The sequence below is a fragment of the Aquila chrysaetos genome, chromosome 11 (genome assembly GCF_900496995.4).
Source record: "Aquila chrysaetos chrysaetos chromosome 11, bAquChr1.4, whole genome shotgun sequence".
Classification (NCBI taxonomy): Eukaryota; Metazoa; Chordata; class Aves; order Accipitriformes; family Accipitridae; genus Aquila; species Aquila chrysaetos.
The window spans coordinates 16,938,153-16,949,775 of NC_044014.1; the positions used below are offsets into that span (position 1 = coordinate 16,938,153).

The 11,623-nt window shown below is 46.7% G+C and overlaps 1 protein-coding gene across 17 annotated transcripts in view; it reads right to left on the reverse strand.

Annotated features, from left to right (window-relative positions):
• Positions 1–11,285, reverse strand: part of ENTPD1 (ectonucleoside triphosphate diphosphohydrolase 1) — a 38,555-nt gene extending 27,270 nt beyond the window's left edge. For 4 of the 17 annotated variants that reach the window (XM_041127218.1, XM_041127216.1, XM_041127219.1 and 1 more), the window contains exon 1: positions 265–334. Coding sequence is in view for 1 of the 17 variants with exons in the window: in XM_030030070.2 (XP_029885930.1) it covers positions 10,509–10,524 (16 nt within the window). In the remaining 16 variants the exon portion in view is untranslated. Of the gene's footprint in view, positions 1–3; positions 192–264; positions 373–6,145; positions 6,300–10,508; positions 10,690–10,736; positions 10,900–11,161 lie in introns of those variants that run through there. The other 13 variants (XM_041127221.1, XM_030030080.2, XM_041127222.1 and 10 more) reach the window with 11 other exon arrangements.
• Positions 11,286–11,623: the final 338 nt, after the last annotated feature.

Genomic DNA, 11,623 nt, shown 5'->3' on the forward strand with positions numbered 1-11,623 from the left:
CACAGGCACCAAGCTCACCCAGGCGCTCTGGCAGGATCCTGTGTGAGATGGGACCAAGGGTGGCAGATGCCAAGTCCTCACTGCATCTCTCGGGTTCCTCTGCAGTGGCAAGCTACAATTTTTGGGCAGGTCTTTTGCCATCTTTAGGAGCTAGTGGTTACTACAGTGTGATCCCTTTGCCTCAAAATCACACTTACGTCCTCCCGTGAAAGCCCTAGGACAGATGGCTGCTCAGTACCTTTTTTCCCCCCTCATTTTGGGTACCTTAGCTCCCACAGTCTGCCTTCCTGCTGGGAGAGGAAGAGGACGACTTGCACATGGGACGTGCTGCGACCTTGCTGTCATCCTTTTATTATTGGAGCACTTTTTTTTCCGCAAAGGAGTCATCTGCACGGGGGCTTTATCAGCACCCATGCCTTCTGCTGACGAGCTATCCGTGTGAGGCTTACCAGGGTGCAGGCTGCTGGGCTTATCATAAACACCCCATTTGTCAGCATTTACCCAGTTTTACTGCAGTTGGTCACATCCTTGGTTATCAATACAGACCATTCTTTTAACCCTTGCTCTGCTGCTTCTTCTAGTCCTCTCTCACACGCACACACTTCCATTCGTGTTTCCTTCAAGCCAGTTCTAGTATTTCTGCTTCTTCAGCTGCATGCCTGCCTTATGCACAGTGTGCCGGGACCTTCGTTTCACGGGCTGTCATCATCGCTGTGAAAAGGTCTCCTTGGCTTGGTAAGGTTATGGGGGACCCTAGTAACAGCAAAGGAAGCAGATTTTAGGGCTGCTCCGGGGTCTGCTCCTGCGTGCAGCTCTGCTGCTTAGAGGCAGCTGGGTCTTCTGCCCAGAGCTCATGGCACAGCATGCACGAGCACAGCCCCAGCGGCAGTCTGTTGGAAATTAGACGATGCTGAAACCCAAGAGAGAAACAATGCAGCCTGTCCCTGGGTGTCACTACCAGACTCACCATGAGAGATTTTAAACAGTTTACACCCAAGACCTCACTGACAATGTTAAAGCTGGAGCTGTTTTCAGCCTGTCACGTCCCGAGCAGCTCCCTGTGACAGTACGGGGCGAGACCATTGTCACTAGTGTAGTGCAGACCTGGTAGTATTCCTATACACAGGCTCACAGGGCAGGGCTGGCATTAACCTCAGCTTCCCTCATAAAGCTCCTGGTGAGACAGGATAGCAATTATCCCATAGCAGAACCACAAGACTCACAAGGCGGCTTTTGTGCACACACATTTTCTCATGCTCATGTCATAGCCTTATGAGTCCAGCCTTCTCTCAGCACATAGACTCCAAGCAAGGCCAGGACTGTCTCACTACTATCCCACTATTCCCAGGCTCCTCTTGACTCTGTGGCTTTCACAGCTGACTTCAGCTCTCAGCAGTGCTGTCTGCCCACAACATATGGGGAGCTAATACCAAAAAGGTAATGCTGGAGCCAACCATCATACTTCTCTGCTTGTTGAACCTCAGCCTTTACCTAATAACAAATCATAACATTTGAATTTGTCACAGTGCTTTCCACCCATATACTGCCAAGCAGTTTACAGAGGTCAGCACCATTAGCCCCATTTCCCCAGATGATGAAAAAGCAGAAGCTAGTAGCAAATACCAGCCTGATGCTCTGTCGCCTGGACCACCTTGTCTGCTTGTCTGGGAAGCTCTTACGAACCACGGCTCGCAGCACACTCCCTCCTGTAGAGAGGCAGACTTCCCAGGGTCCGGGGAGAGAGCAGCATGCTTCAACTACACCTACTCTTAAATTCATCTTCCGTCATTTTGATATATTCTCTCCTGTTCTGCCAGACTAATAGCAACTTGGAGATTATTGGTCTAGTAAAGTATACGCATGACTCTTACTGCGAGATCTATCTAGTTCTGCTACAACTTTAAAAACATGGGAAAAATGGAAAATGTCATTTATTTAGGTTAGGAGAAACATGCTGAAAAAGAGGAACACAGGCAGCAAAGCCCCATAGCAGGAAAGAAGGCATTCCCTGTGTTTCCTTCCTGCAGTCCGACTGCAGGGGCGAAGGCAGGAGAAACCAGTAGAGTAAGAGAGTTGTTTACTACTTTATAAAGGAGTTAGGGACTACCTAACAGCAGTCCTGCTGCATTTATATATAATCTCTATGAAATACTAGTAAACCTAAAGACTAACCGCTACACCACACCAGAAGTTCAAGAGATGTGGTTTGCAGTAGATTACAATGTAAATTTATAGTTGCAGTCTCCTGAGAAGTAAATGCGCAGAAAAGGCTCTCCAAGATCCCTATTTACAGAAGGGCATCTATTCCGAGCAAGGCTTATGGGACCCAGTTAACATTCTCACAGACACCAAGTGGCCACAACATCAAAAGGTCCTTACATTGGCAGAGAAATTACTAGTCTCTGGAGCTGAGACACACTTTGTAACCTAAAAAGCAACTGTAAAATTACTGTCTTTAACAAGAAGTTCATAGCACAGGGCCAGGTTCTGTTGTAAAACACTATTTTTAAGATGAAATGCACAGGCGTAGTTTCACAGTTGGCTTAACTCATCTGTTTGCTCTGCCACAAAAAGGGACTATCCTACCTCTGCCTTTTACCATAGTTCTACCTTGCGCTTGTACAACTGCAGATTGCTTTTCTAATTTTTATATATTTTTTTCTTCTTCTTTTTTTTTAAGCGGGCTACTCTTCAGATGGGTTAAGTTCTCTGGTCAGGCTGACACAGTCACAAGCACAGTGTGAGAAAGGAGCTTAAGTGGTCTGACCTTTTCATCAGGCAGGGTAGACATAGCTCAACCCAACTTCATGTGTTAGACCACTTGCTAAATTTATTTTTAAACTTGCAACCAATTCATTTCAAAATAAGGTCTTAATTCTCTCTGGCTAATGACAGAATAAATTCTAAACAACAATACTGTAATGTTCTTTTCTTTTCTTTATGGCTTTCATGCTTTTTTGTCACAACAGTATTTCTAAGTCTTGTAAACAGGAACCTGACCACTAGTTTTACCAGAATAAAGTTCTTTTCAGCTTCAGCTGGTTTTGTGTTTACCACAGTCTCAGACAAAGCTGAGAAACAGTAAGCTTCCTATACTATTTCTGGAAAACAAGACTAAATATATAGAAGCTGCAGATCAATTTATTGAGCACATCCAATTCAAGGCAAAATTGCAGATTTCCAGTGTTTCCCACAAAGCAGCTGGAGCAGCAACTAAGGGCTGATCTTGGCCAAGAGCAGATGTTCTCCCTGGCAAGAACTGCCCACTGCCATTCTGGCAAAAAGCAGGTAGGTGGGAGGGACAATTTTCAGCAGAGGAACAAATCCCACTCCATTACCTGTCCCTACCACCAAGCCCATGCTCCATATGGGAGCTCCATCTTCCCTCCCACTGCATGCCTGCTTCCTGGGCTTTGCCATGCTCCATGGATGTTTCCATCCCATCAGCTGTGCTGCAGGGTCTTCAAATTCCCTCCATCCCTCACTTTTGGAGGGGTCTCCCCCCTCTTGCTACAGCCCAGGGATGAAGGTGCAGAGGCTGCTGCCTCCCCTGCCCCCAGCTGCAATGTCACTATTAATGAATGTTAGAAACCACAGCAGCTGTACTGGCAGTTCCTGCCACTCCGGTGTTTTGGGAGCCCTCCGACCCAAGTGCGAAAGCACGGCAAACCAACCGAGGGGTTGAAGTAGTTTCTACATCCTGAGCTGCTGATTCATGTTTTCCAGGCAGTACGCAGAGCTCAAAGGCCAGTGATGGTTTAAGTTTTGGCTGAAAGATTGCAGATAGTTAATGAACAAACAAGCTAATTCTCATTCCTTTGTAAAAATACGTCCATTTTCTTTTCAGCCTCTCCCCCAAGAACCACCTGGCATTCACCACATTATATGATCAGGGCAAAGATTCTCAGGAGGATCAGAAACAAAGGGGAGAATACAAATCAAACTAAGAGCCTTTAACTTCTACTTATGCAAAATAAAAATGTTCCCTCAAAGGTGCAAGTCCCAGCCTGTAAACCATTCAGACACCCTGTAAGGGTTACATTTCGGTCAGAAAAGACGTAGTGTGCAGCTGGATGAAGGTCACAAGGGAGCATGGGACAGTGTGGGTCAGACTGATGGACAGATGTCTCCTCATACCAGAAGCTTAATCACTGCCTACAAAGTATGTTGATGTTACAAGGGGAATTTGAAAGACAATGTGAAGGCAGACAGGGAAGCGGCTCTGCAGATCCTCACGGAAAGCTCTTCCCAAGCTGGAAGGGAACCAACCCAGTAAGAGCCCTAAAGGGTTCAGACAAGAACTATAACAGGCAGAGTTGTAGCATTGCTGGTGGTGGCTGAGCACTGACAGGGTAGTGACAGCAGTGATCGCAGTGACCGCTGCACTGCCTGCATCACCCTTGAACATGAACAGCCAGGACAGCACAAGGGACAGAGGGATGAGGAGCCCAAAGAGCAGGCTGGGAAACTGATCCTTCCAGCAGCACTTAGGGGGAGCAAATGCACGAGAGGACGTGAGCAGATGAATCTGTTCAGCGTGCACTTAGCCGACTCTGTTCCCTTCCATCTGGTCTCTCAACACTTTTTCCCTTAACTCATTTCTTAATTTATACTGCTAATGCAGCACTGTTTCAGAGCACAGGGCTGGTTTTGTGTCTCTCTTTGTCTTACAGTGAAGCCCCCTTCCCAATAACTTTAATCTGAGTGACTTTTACCCTTGCCTCCTTCTGTTCTCTCACTTGGGCTAGTGTTGGCTTTCAAGCCAGACAAGCTGAAAGTTATTGAAACCCCACCCACCCCCCAAACCAAACAAGGCTAGGGACAAGGACAGGCGCCTTTTCTCTTCTCTTTCAGCAGCGCAGATTTATGTCAAATTACGCCGGCTGTAGAAGTGCACCCTTAGGCTCTGCTGCTCCCCATGTAAGCATACTGGCAACAGCTCTGCAGCTAGGAAACACTGATGGAAATGCCTGCTGTAAAACTTCAGCTCTGCTCAGGGAAGGGAAGTTTCCGCTGAGCTGAGAGATGAAGCCAGCTCTCACATCTAGCTGACAAAACCATAAGAAGATACAATTTAAGAAGTAGTCCCCGTCTAACTGATCTTTCAGAAAACCAACAGGGGTGCTTCTCTTGTGAAGATGATCCAGAACTTTACTATTTAAGTTTGATCAGCTTCAGGCAATACTAATCCCTTATGGGTTGGCTCCCCAACCAAAGTCATCTCAGTACCATCCACTTCACCCCAAAGTTCAGCCTAAACACTTCTGTCCTTAACCACATCCTAACCACTTTGAACCGATCATTTCCAAGCTGAGAACCCAGCTCCTGTCTCAGCACACTTCAAACCAGATCTAGCTCTGTGGAACACTGTCATTGAGCACTGTACTAGTAAAAAGGTACAATACACCTAGCCAGGGGGTATTAACCCCAAAGTCCAGTTTGCTAGTTGCTGCCAACCCCACAGGTGCTAAAAGTGCAATGTCTTAGGAAAAGAAGACATAACCAAGCCTGATACTTTTGCACCATACTAAGCCATTTATACAACTTAGGAAAGGCCAGAAAGATTATCAGTTATTATAGCTTTTGTAACCCTTCCCTTTTCAGGTGTCCAGCCTCTTAAATTTATTCTTTCTTCTCTAGAAATTCCTTGAGGATTTTCTACATATTTCTGGTAATTACAAGCCAAGAGGCAAACACAGGTTGCAGTGGTACCAATAAAGTTGACTAGAGGACAACCTTCTCCCTCCATGGTAATGCAGCTGTGCATACAATGTAAGAAAGCAAATGAACTGTGAGTTATGGCTTTCACAGATAGATATATATATGTATGCATCCATACACACACCTCTGCGTATTTTTTCCGGACAACATTGTCTGGAAATCTTTCTAGTCTATTCAGTATTTGAATGCCCAATTTTCCTCCCGAAGTTGCATTAGCTGTGCTTTTACAAGCTTGGCCTGAAGCCTATTATTTGCTCTTTATGTTTCCAACCACTCTTGGCTTCTTTAGACTTTTTCCTCTGACTTAATTGGTATTTGTACTGGTCCTCCTAGCACTGACAAACTCCATCTGTAAATCAGCAATGATTTTATACTTAGATCATTATTGAAAATGTCTAATGCCATCAGTCCTCTTGCAGAATACCTCTGAAAACACAGCTGTTTAATGATGATTTCCTTTGATAGCTATTTTTGAGGTCTGTTGTTATCCAGGTCTTAATCCATCAGTTCATTCTTTGCTGGAGAGTCATGGGGAGACTTTTGTAATCAGAACAACATCAGAAATGCATCTATTGCTGTGGAGCAGTTTAAACATGGGAGATACTCGTATTTACTGTTTTCAACCACATTTGCTATTGCTGAAAAATAAAACAAGCACAAATAATTAGTTGGAAAAGAGATCAGATAAAGGACCAGTTGCCTTCCCAGTCCTACACTCATAATCCACCCCCTGGCTATCAAATACCAACCAGGGAGATTAGTTCTTCCAGTTCTCCTTTTGTGAGGTGGTCCTAACCATCAGGGAAGTGAGGCTTTAGAAGTCCCTTAACTTACAGCCCAGATTTATTCAATATTCACTCAGTTTTGAAGAATACTTTTTTTTTTTCCCCTAGAACTTTGATGAGCCTCCAGCCTCATTTGAAGAAATAAATCAAGAAGAGGATGTTAATAGTGATAACATGCATAAGACAAAATGCAGTCTGTTTTTTCCAAATGAGAATCACACCAGGCTTGTTTGACATCTGTTTTGTTAAGTCAGCTGACTTACTTTGTAAACAAAAAAAGCCTTCAAGAAAGCAAAGAAAAATTAAATGGTCTATCAGTACTTAAAATTCTCTCCCCTCCCCTTCCCCCTTATAAATGCATTCTCTAGCCAAGTTCCAAACCCAAAAGGAACATATTCCTTGAAGTTGTTGCTGCAGACTCTTGTAGGTGGGACCGTCTCCATTCTAAGATGCAGATTAATATGCTTGCTTGAGGAGACCACATGAACTCACAGGTTTGCTTCCATCTGGGATGAGTAATTTCCTTTTCGATGCATTCATTCCCGTTATCCATTTTGACAGTGCTATCCACTTCAACAATATTATTCTGAAAGCTACTTTAACAAGTCTTATCCTCTACAAAACCAAAAGAATATGATCAAACTAGCTATTAAAACTTGATGACTGGGGAGATCTATCCAGTAATTTAGATAGAACTGATGTCAAACTAAATTGGCAACAGTTCTCTAGGCTACCCACCATTACACTGCTGGGATATTGGGTCAACAATAGCACCCTTCCCATTGCCTGGGATATCCTTAGTGTTCTACTCTAGTGTGTTGAAAATTAACATCATTGCACAATGATCTCAGTAACTATTTGGCACATTTAATTTCAAATTGTTACAAAACTTTATTGCCTGCCCCCCCAATGTTAATCTACAAAACAATCTACTTACTTAGTTATAATACTTCCATTAAATATTCCTTCATATCAGAATTCATTTCCCCCCCCCCCAAATCTGGAAAAGTATTTAACCAACACTTCTGTGGGTTTTTTTTCTGCATCATCATTAAAATCTTACCCTCTCCACCTCCATAAGGATTATGCAATTGCTAGATATACATTATTTTGTTCCTAAGGGACACAGAATACCTCCTTTGAATTGTGCTTGGTCCTGCTAACTTTAGATTTTCCCCTGACATCTTCACTGGCTCTAAATAATCTTCTCCAATTCACAGCCTGTATTTTCTATCAGATGTTCTCCATTTCTTCTTTCTCCACTTCCTTTCCATTTACTTGTGTTAACTTCTATTTGCTGCCTTCACTGCCTGAGTGAACTAGCCAAAGTCATCCTCATGCTTGGTTTTGGAGTGCTGGTCAGTATGTATTCTTTAAATTTGCAATCTTCATTCACATTCCTTTACTTCTCCCCCCCCCCATCAGATTTTGCTCTATTACCGTTCCATGCTGGAAAAATCACTGGTCCATAGAGAGCAGTCATCTGATAGTGGTGATTAATTCATCTTGTATATAGATAGCTCCAAACCAGAGTTACTACCTTTTGTTCAGTTCAGTACCTTTTATGTTAAAATTGATACATTTTAGAAGGTTTACTGCTTTTTACTGCTGTCTGCCTGAGATCAGTATCATGCTTTCTCTAGACTGAAGCCCTGCCATATATTTTTCAGTAACATACTTTTCAGACTGTCACACTTTCTGCCCAGGAAGGTATTCATACTGATCATTGATACAACCTGTGCTCTGTAGCACCCCAAAAAGAATTTCTTCCTTGGCTATGTTAGCATATTGATCCCAATTTCAAGGCAGAGCTGACAGTATCAGTATTTAAAATACAGGCTTCCAGAAACTGAAGAGTAGCGTTTCAAGCGTGTTTGTTACAGTCCCTCTGGACAAGACTCCCAGGAAACAGTCCCTAATAATACCTTTCTAATGAAGGGACATGCCCTCAGTGTGCATTTGTGTCTCATTTCAAGGTGGAAACTTTCCTACTAGTTGATAGATTCTGCCTGTCCTGGACTCCCCCTTGTTGAACCTACTGATTGCTGCCTCTGGAAGGCATACTGCGAGGCGTTTTCAAAAACACTGCCTCATGTTTTCTCCTCCCACCCCCACCCCCCAAAAAATGCAGTTTCTTGCTATTTATTGCACTAATTTTCATTAGGCTCTTGCAAGACGACTTGCATGTTCTGCAGGTCGGCCCATTCTGACACCAACACCGCCTCTTCTGCAATTAGCTCGAGCACTAACTGTCTGTTTTCTTCAGTTTCCTTCTGCCTCTTTAAAATTCCACTCTCTTAAAGAAGGCTCCTTTGGTCCTCTGCTAAATCAGTTCTCATCATCTAAGTTTCTTCCCTGTGATTCCTCACCTCACTAGAAAAGGCATCTCCGTTCATGCATTACATTTCATTTTTGGAATGAAACTTTTTAAAGACTGGTTTCAAAGCTATTCTTATCTCCCTCCTCAGCAGAGGCAAATTATTTCTAAGTATTTCCAGCTTCACTCATGACTGCATAAACTAATGAGCTAACTTTCTCCTGCCAGTCTTTGCTTTAGATTTTGATGTATGTCAGATTGAGAAAACACTTCTTCCCCTCAAACACCATTCATTACATTCTATGAAGTTAAAAACTTGGAGAGATCTAGTTTACCATTTTATTTATTTCAAAGGAAAAAAAAAAATCACATTTTGATTCCCTGTTGTCGTAACAATGATAAATGAGAGACTTCCACCTAGTACTGAACAAGAAACTATCAAAATAGTGGAAACTATTATCCCTAAGCTTCCCACTCCATTTAAAGGCTGTTTCTGCCCAGATCTTTTTCCAGTTTTTTGCTTCTTGCCTATTTGTCCGAGTTCCTGCTTTGTGTTTAGAAGTGCCGCACAGAGCCCAGTACTGTCAGCAGTATAGAAAAATGGGCCGTATTGCAGAAGTTGCTGTAAACAGAGGGTAAGACACCCAGATAGGCAAATGCTGATACTAAACTAGGAAATGTTTCTGCCAAACGTTAAGTGTGACAAGTGCTGCTACGTGCACCGTGCCAGCTGTTTATAAAAGGCAAACCCTGGTACAAGACGTGTATCTCGTAGAAAAATTACTGTGCAATAAGCATCTCCAGCTAATGCCGAGTCCCTCTCCCGATGCCCAGGACCGCGGTTAGGGCGAGAGGGCTTGCCAGGCTGCCAAGTGGGGAATCCCCCTCTGTCCTGCGCTCTCCCGAGCCGCTTCTGGCCCCGAGCGCCCCTCGTACCCAGCACAGCAATTATTCCAACCTCGGAGCTATCGCCTTCCACCGCGGCTTCCTAGCAGCCGATACTTCCACTGAGTTTTTGCTCTTTTAAAATTTTTTTCTTTTTCTCCCTTTCGTCCTCCGAGTGCGGTTCTCGGCGCCGCGGGAGCTCGGCCCCGGCCCCGGCGCCGCGGGCTGCAGCCGGGGAGTCACCGCCGGCTCTTCCCCTGCGCGGCGAGGGAGGGAATCCCTCGCACTGACGCGGCCGAACTTCTGCCAGACGCCGGCCCGGAGCCTCCGCTCCCGCCCGCCCCGCGACCCGCCAGCCCGCGGCCACCTCCAGCTTCCCCCGAGCAGCCGCCTCCCTCCTTCCCGGGCACCCCGGTCACAAGTTGACATCGTCCCTTCAGAAGCGGCCAGCACTCCAAAGGCTTGAAGATGATGTCAGCCGGGGGGGAGGACTGCGGCAAGGCTGCACCCACCCAGGCGAGCCCCCGCCGCGGAGCCTTCGCCCACCGCCGGCAGCGCTCCGCGGGCGCGGAGGGAGGGACGCGCCGCCCGGGGATGCCGCAGCCGCAGCTCCCTCCTGACTGGCAAATCTGACGGAGCTCCTCATGAATATGCACAGCCTCCCCCCCCCCCCCCCCCCAGCGCCGGCCGCGGGATGCCGACACCCCGGGGAGCCCCGCCGAGCCCCCCCCCCCCCCCCGCGCCCCCTCGCCGGGGGTCAGGGCGGCTCTCGGAGATCAGCGGTTCGCTTCTGTCCTTACCCTTTGGCTCGTCCATCAGTGCCGGTGCGCGCTCCCTCCTCTCTCTCTCTCTCTCCCCCACTCTTCCTCTCTCAGCCTCTGCCGGCTCTGAGCTGCCTTAGCGAGAGGTGCTCATGAAAATGGGCGCTTTAGTGGTCCATGGCTGTGGGAGGGGTTAGCTCAACTCTACATGACTCAATCCATCTAACTTGCAGGCTGACCTCCCGCTTTCCTTAAAGCCCAGATTACCTCAGAGTTGCCGCGTTACCAGCGCCTTGGGCTCCTCCGCCGGGTCGGAGGGTCCCGCCCGGCCGGGGGGGCTACCCGAGGGAACGGCCGCCGCTGGCTCCGCGGGGGCCGTGCTCTGAAGCGGGATTGCGTCGCTGGCTCCGGGGGGGAGAGATCATTTTGGCTGCAGAGAGAAAGTCTTTTGTTAGGTTGGTTTTCTTTTTCTTTTCTTTTTTTTTTTTTTTTTTAAGTTGCATAAGACTGAGCAGATACCAGCAAGGTGCACGAAGAGAACTGTCCTGAGAAGAGATGACCTTCTTCGTTTCCAGATATGGAGTCCAGCCCAGAAAAAAACCAACCCCAAAACAAGCAACAAACCATGGAAGGAGATACACTTGCAATAACTGCTGACAAGTCACCTCCTGCCACACAGAATGAGTTCGTACCTCTGGCTGCATCTCCTGAGGATCTTCAGGAAGAAGCCAGTTTTTGGGCTACTTGCCAGGAAGGCCTGAAGGGACACCTCTCCCGCCCCCCCATCCCCACTGCCTTTTATCCCTGCTGAGCCCCTGTGCACTTCCCAGGTTGACTCCACGCAAATAAGAAATACAGGACAGCACTGGAGGAGTCTCAGCAACTTTTCTCTATAGCCTCCGATATTCAGGCCCTTTCCGGGCACCACATATGCCCCCATGCTCCCGCCTACGGATCTGCCAGCCTCCCACTCCAAAGGAAGTTGCCAACCACCCTGGCTCTTTCACTTCCCTCTCAGAGCAGGGGCCACCAACTTCCCAGCGCCTGGGGCTCTTCCCCCTCCCCAGGCACCTTCCCCACTGGTCAGCCAGAGGGTAAAGTCACTGGAGCACTGGCCACCACCACCTGCAGCCAGCTGCCATGCCCTGCCTGTG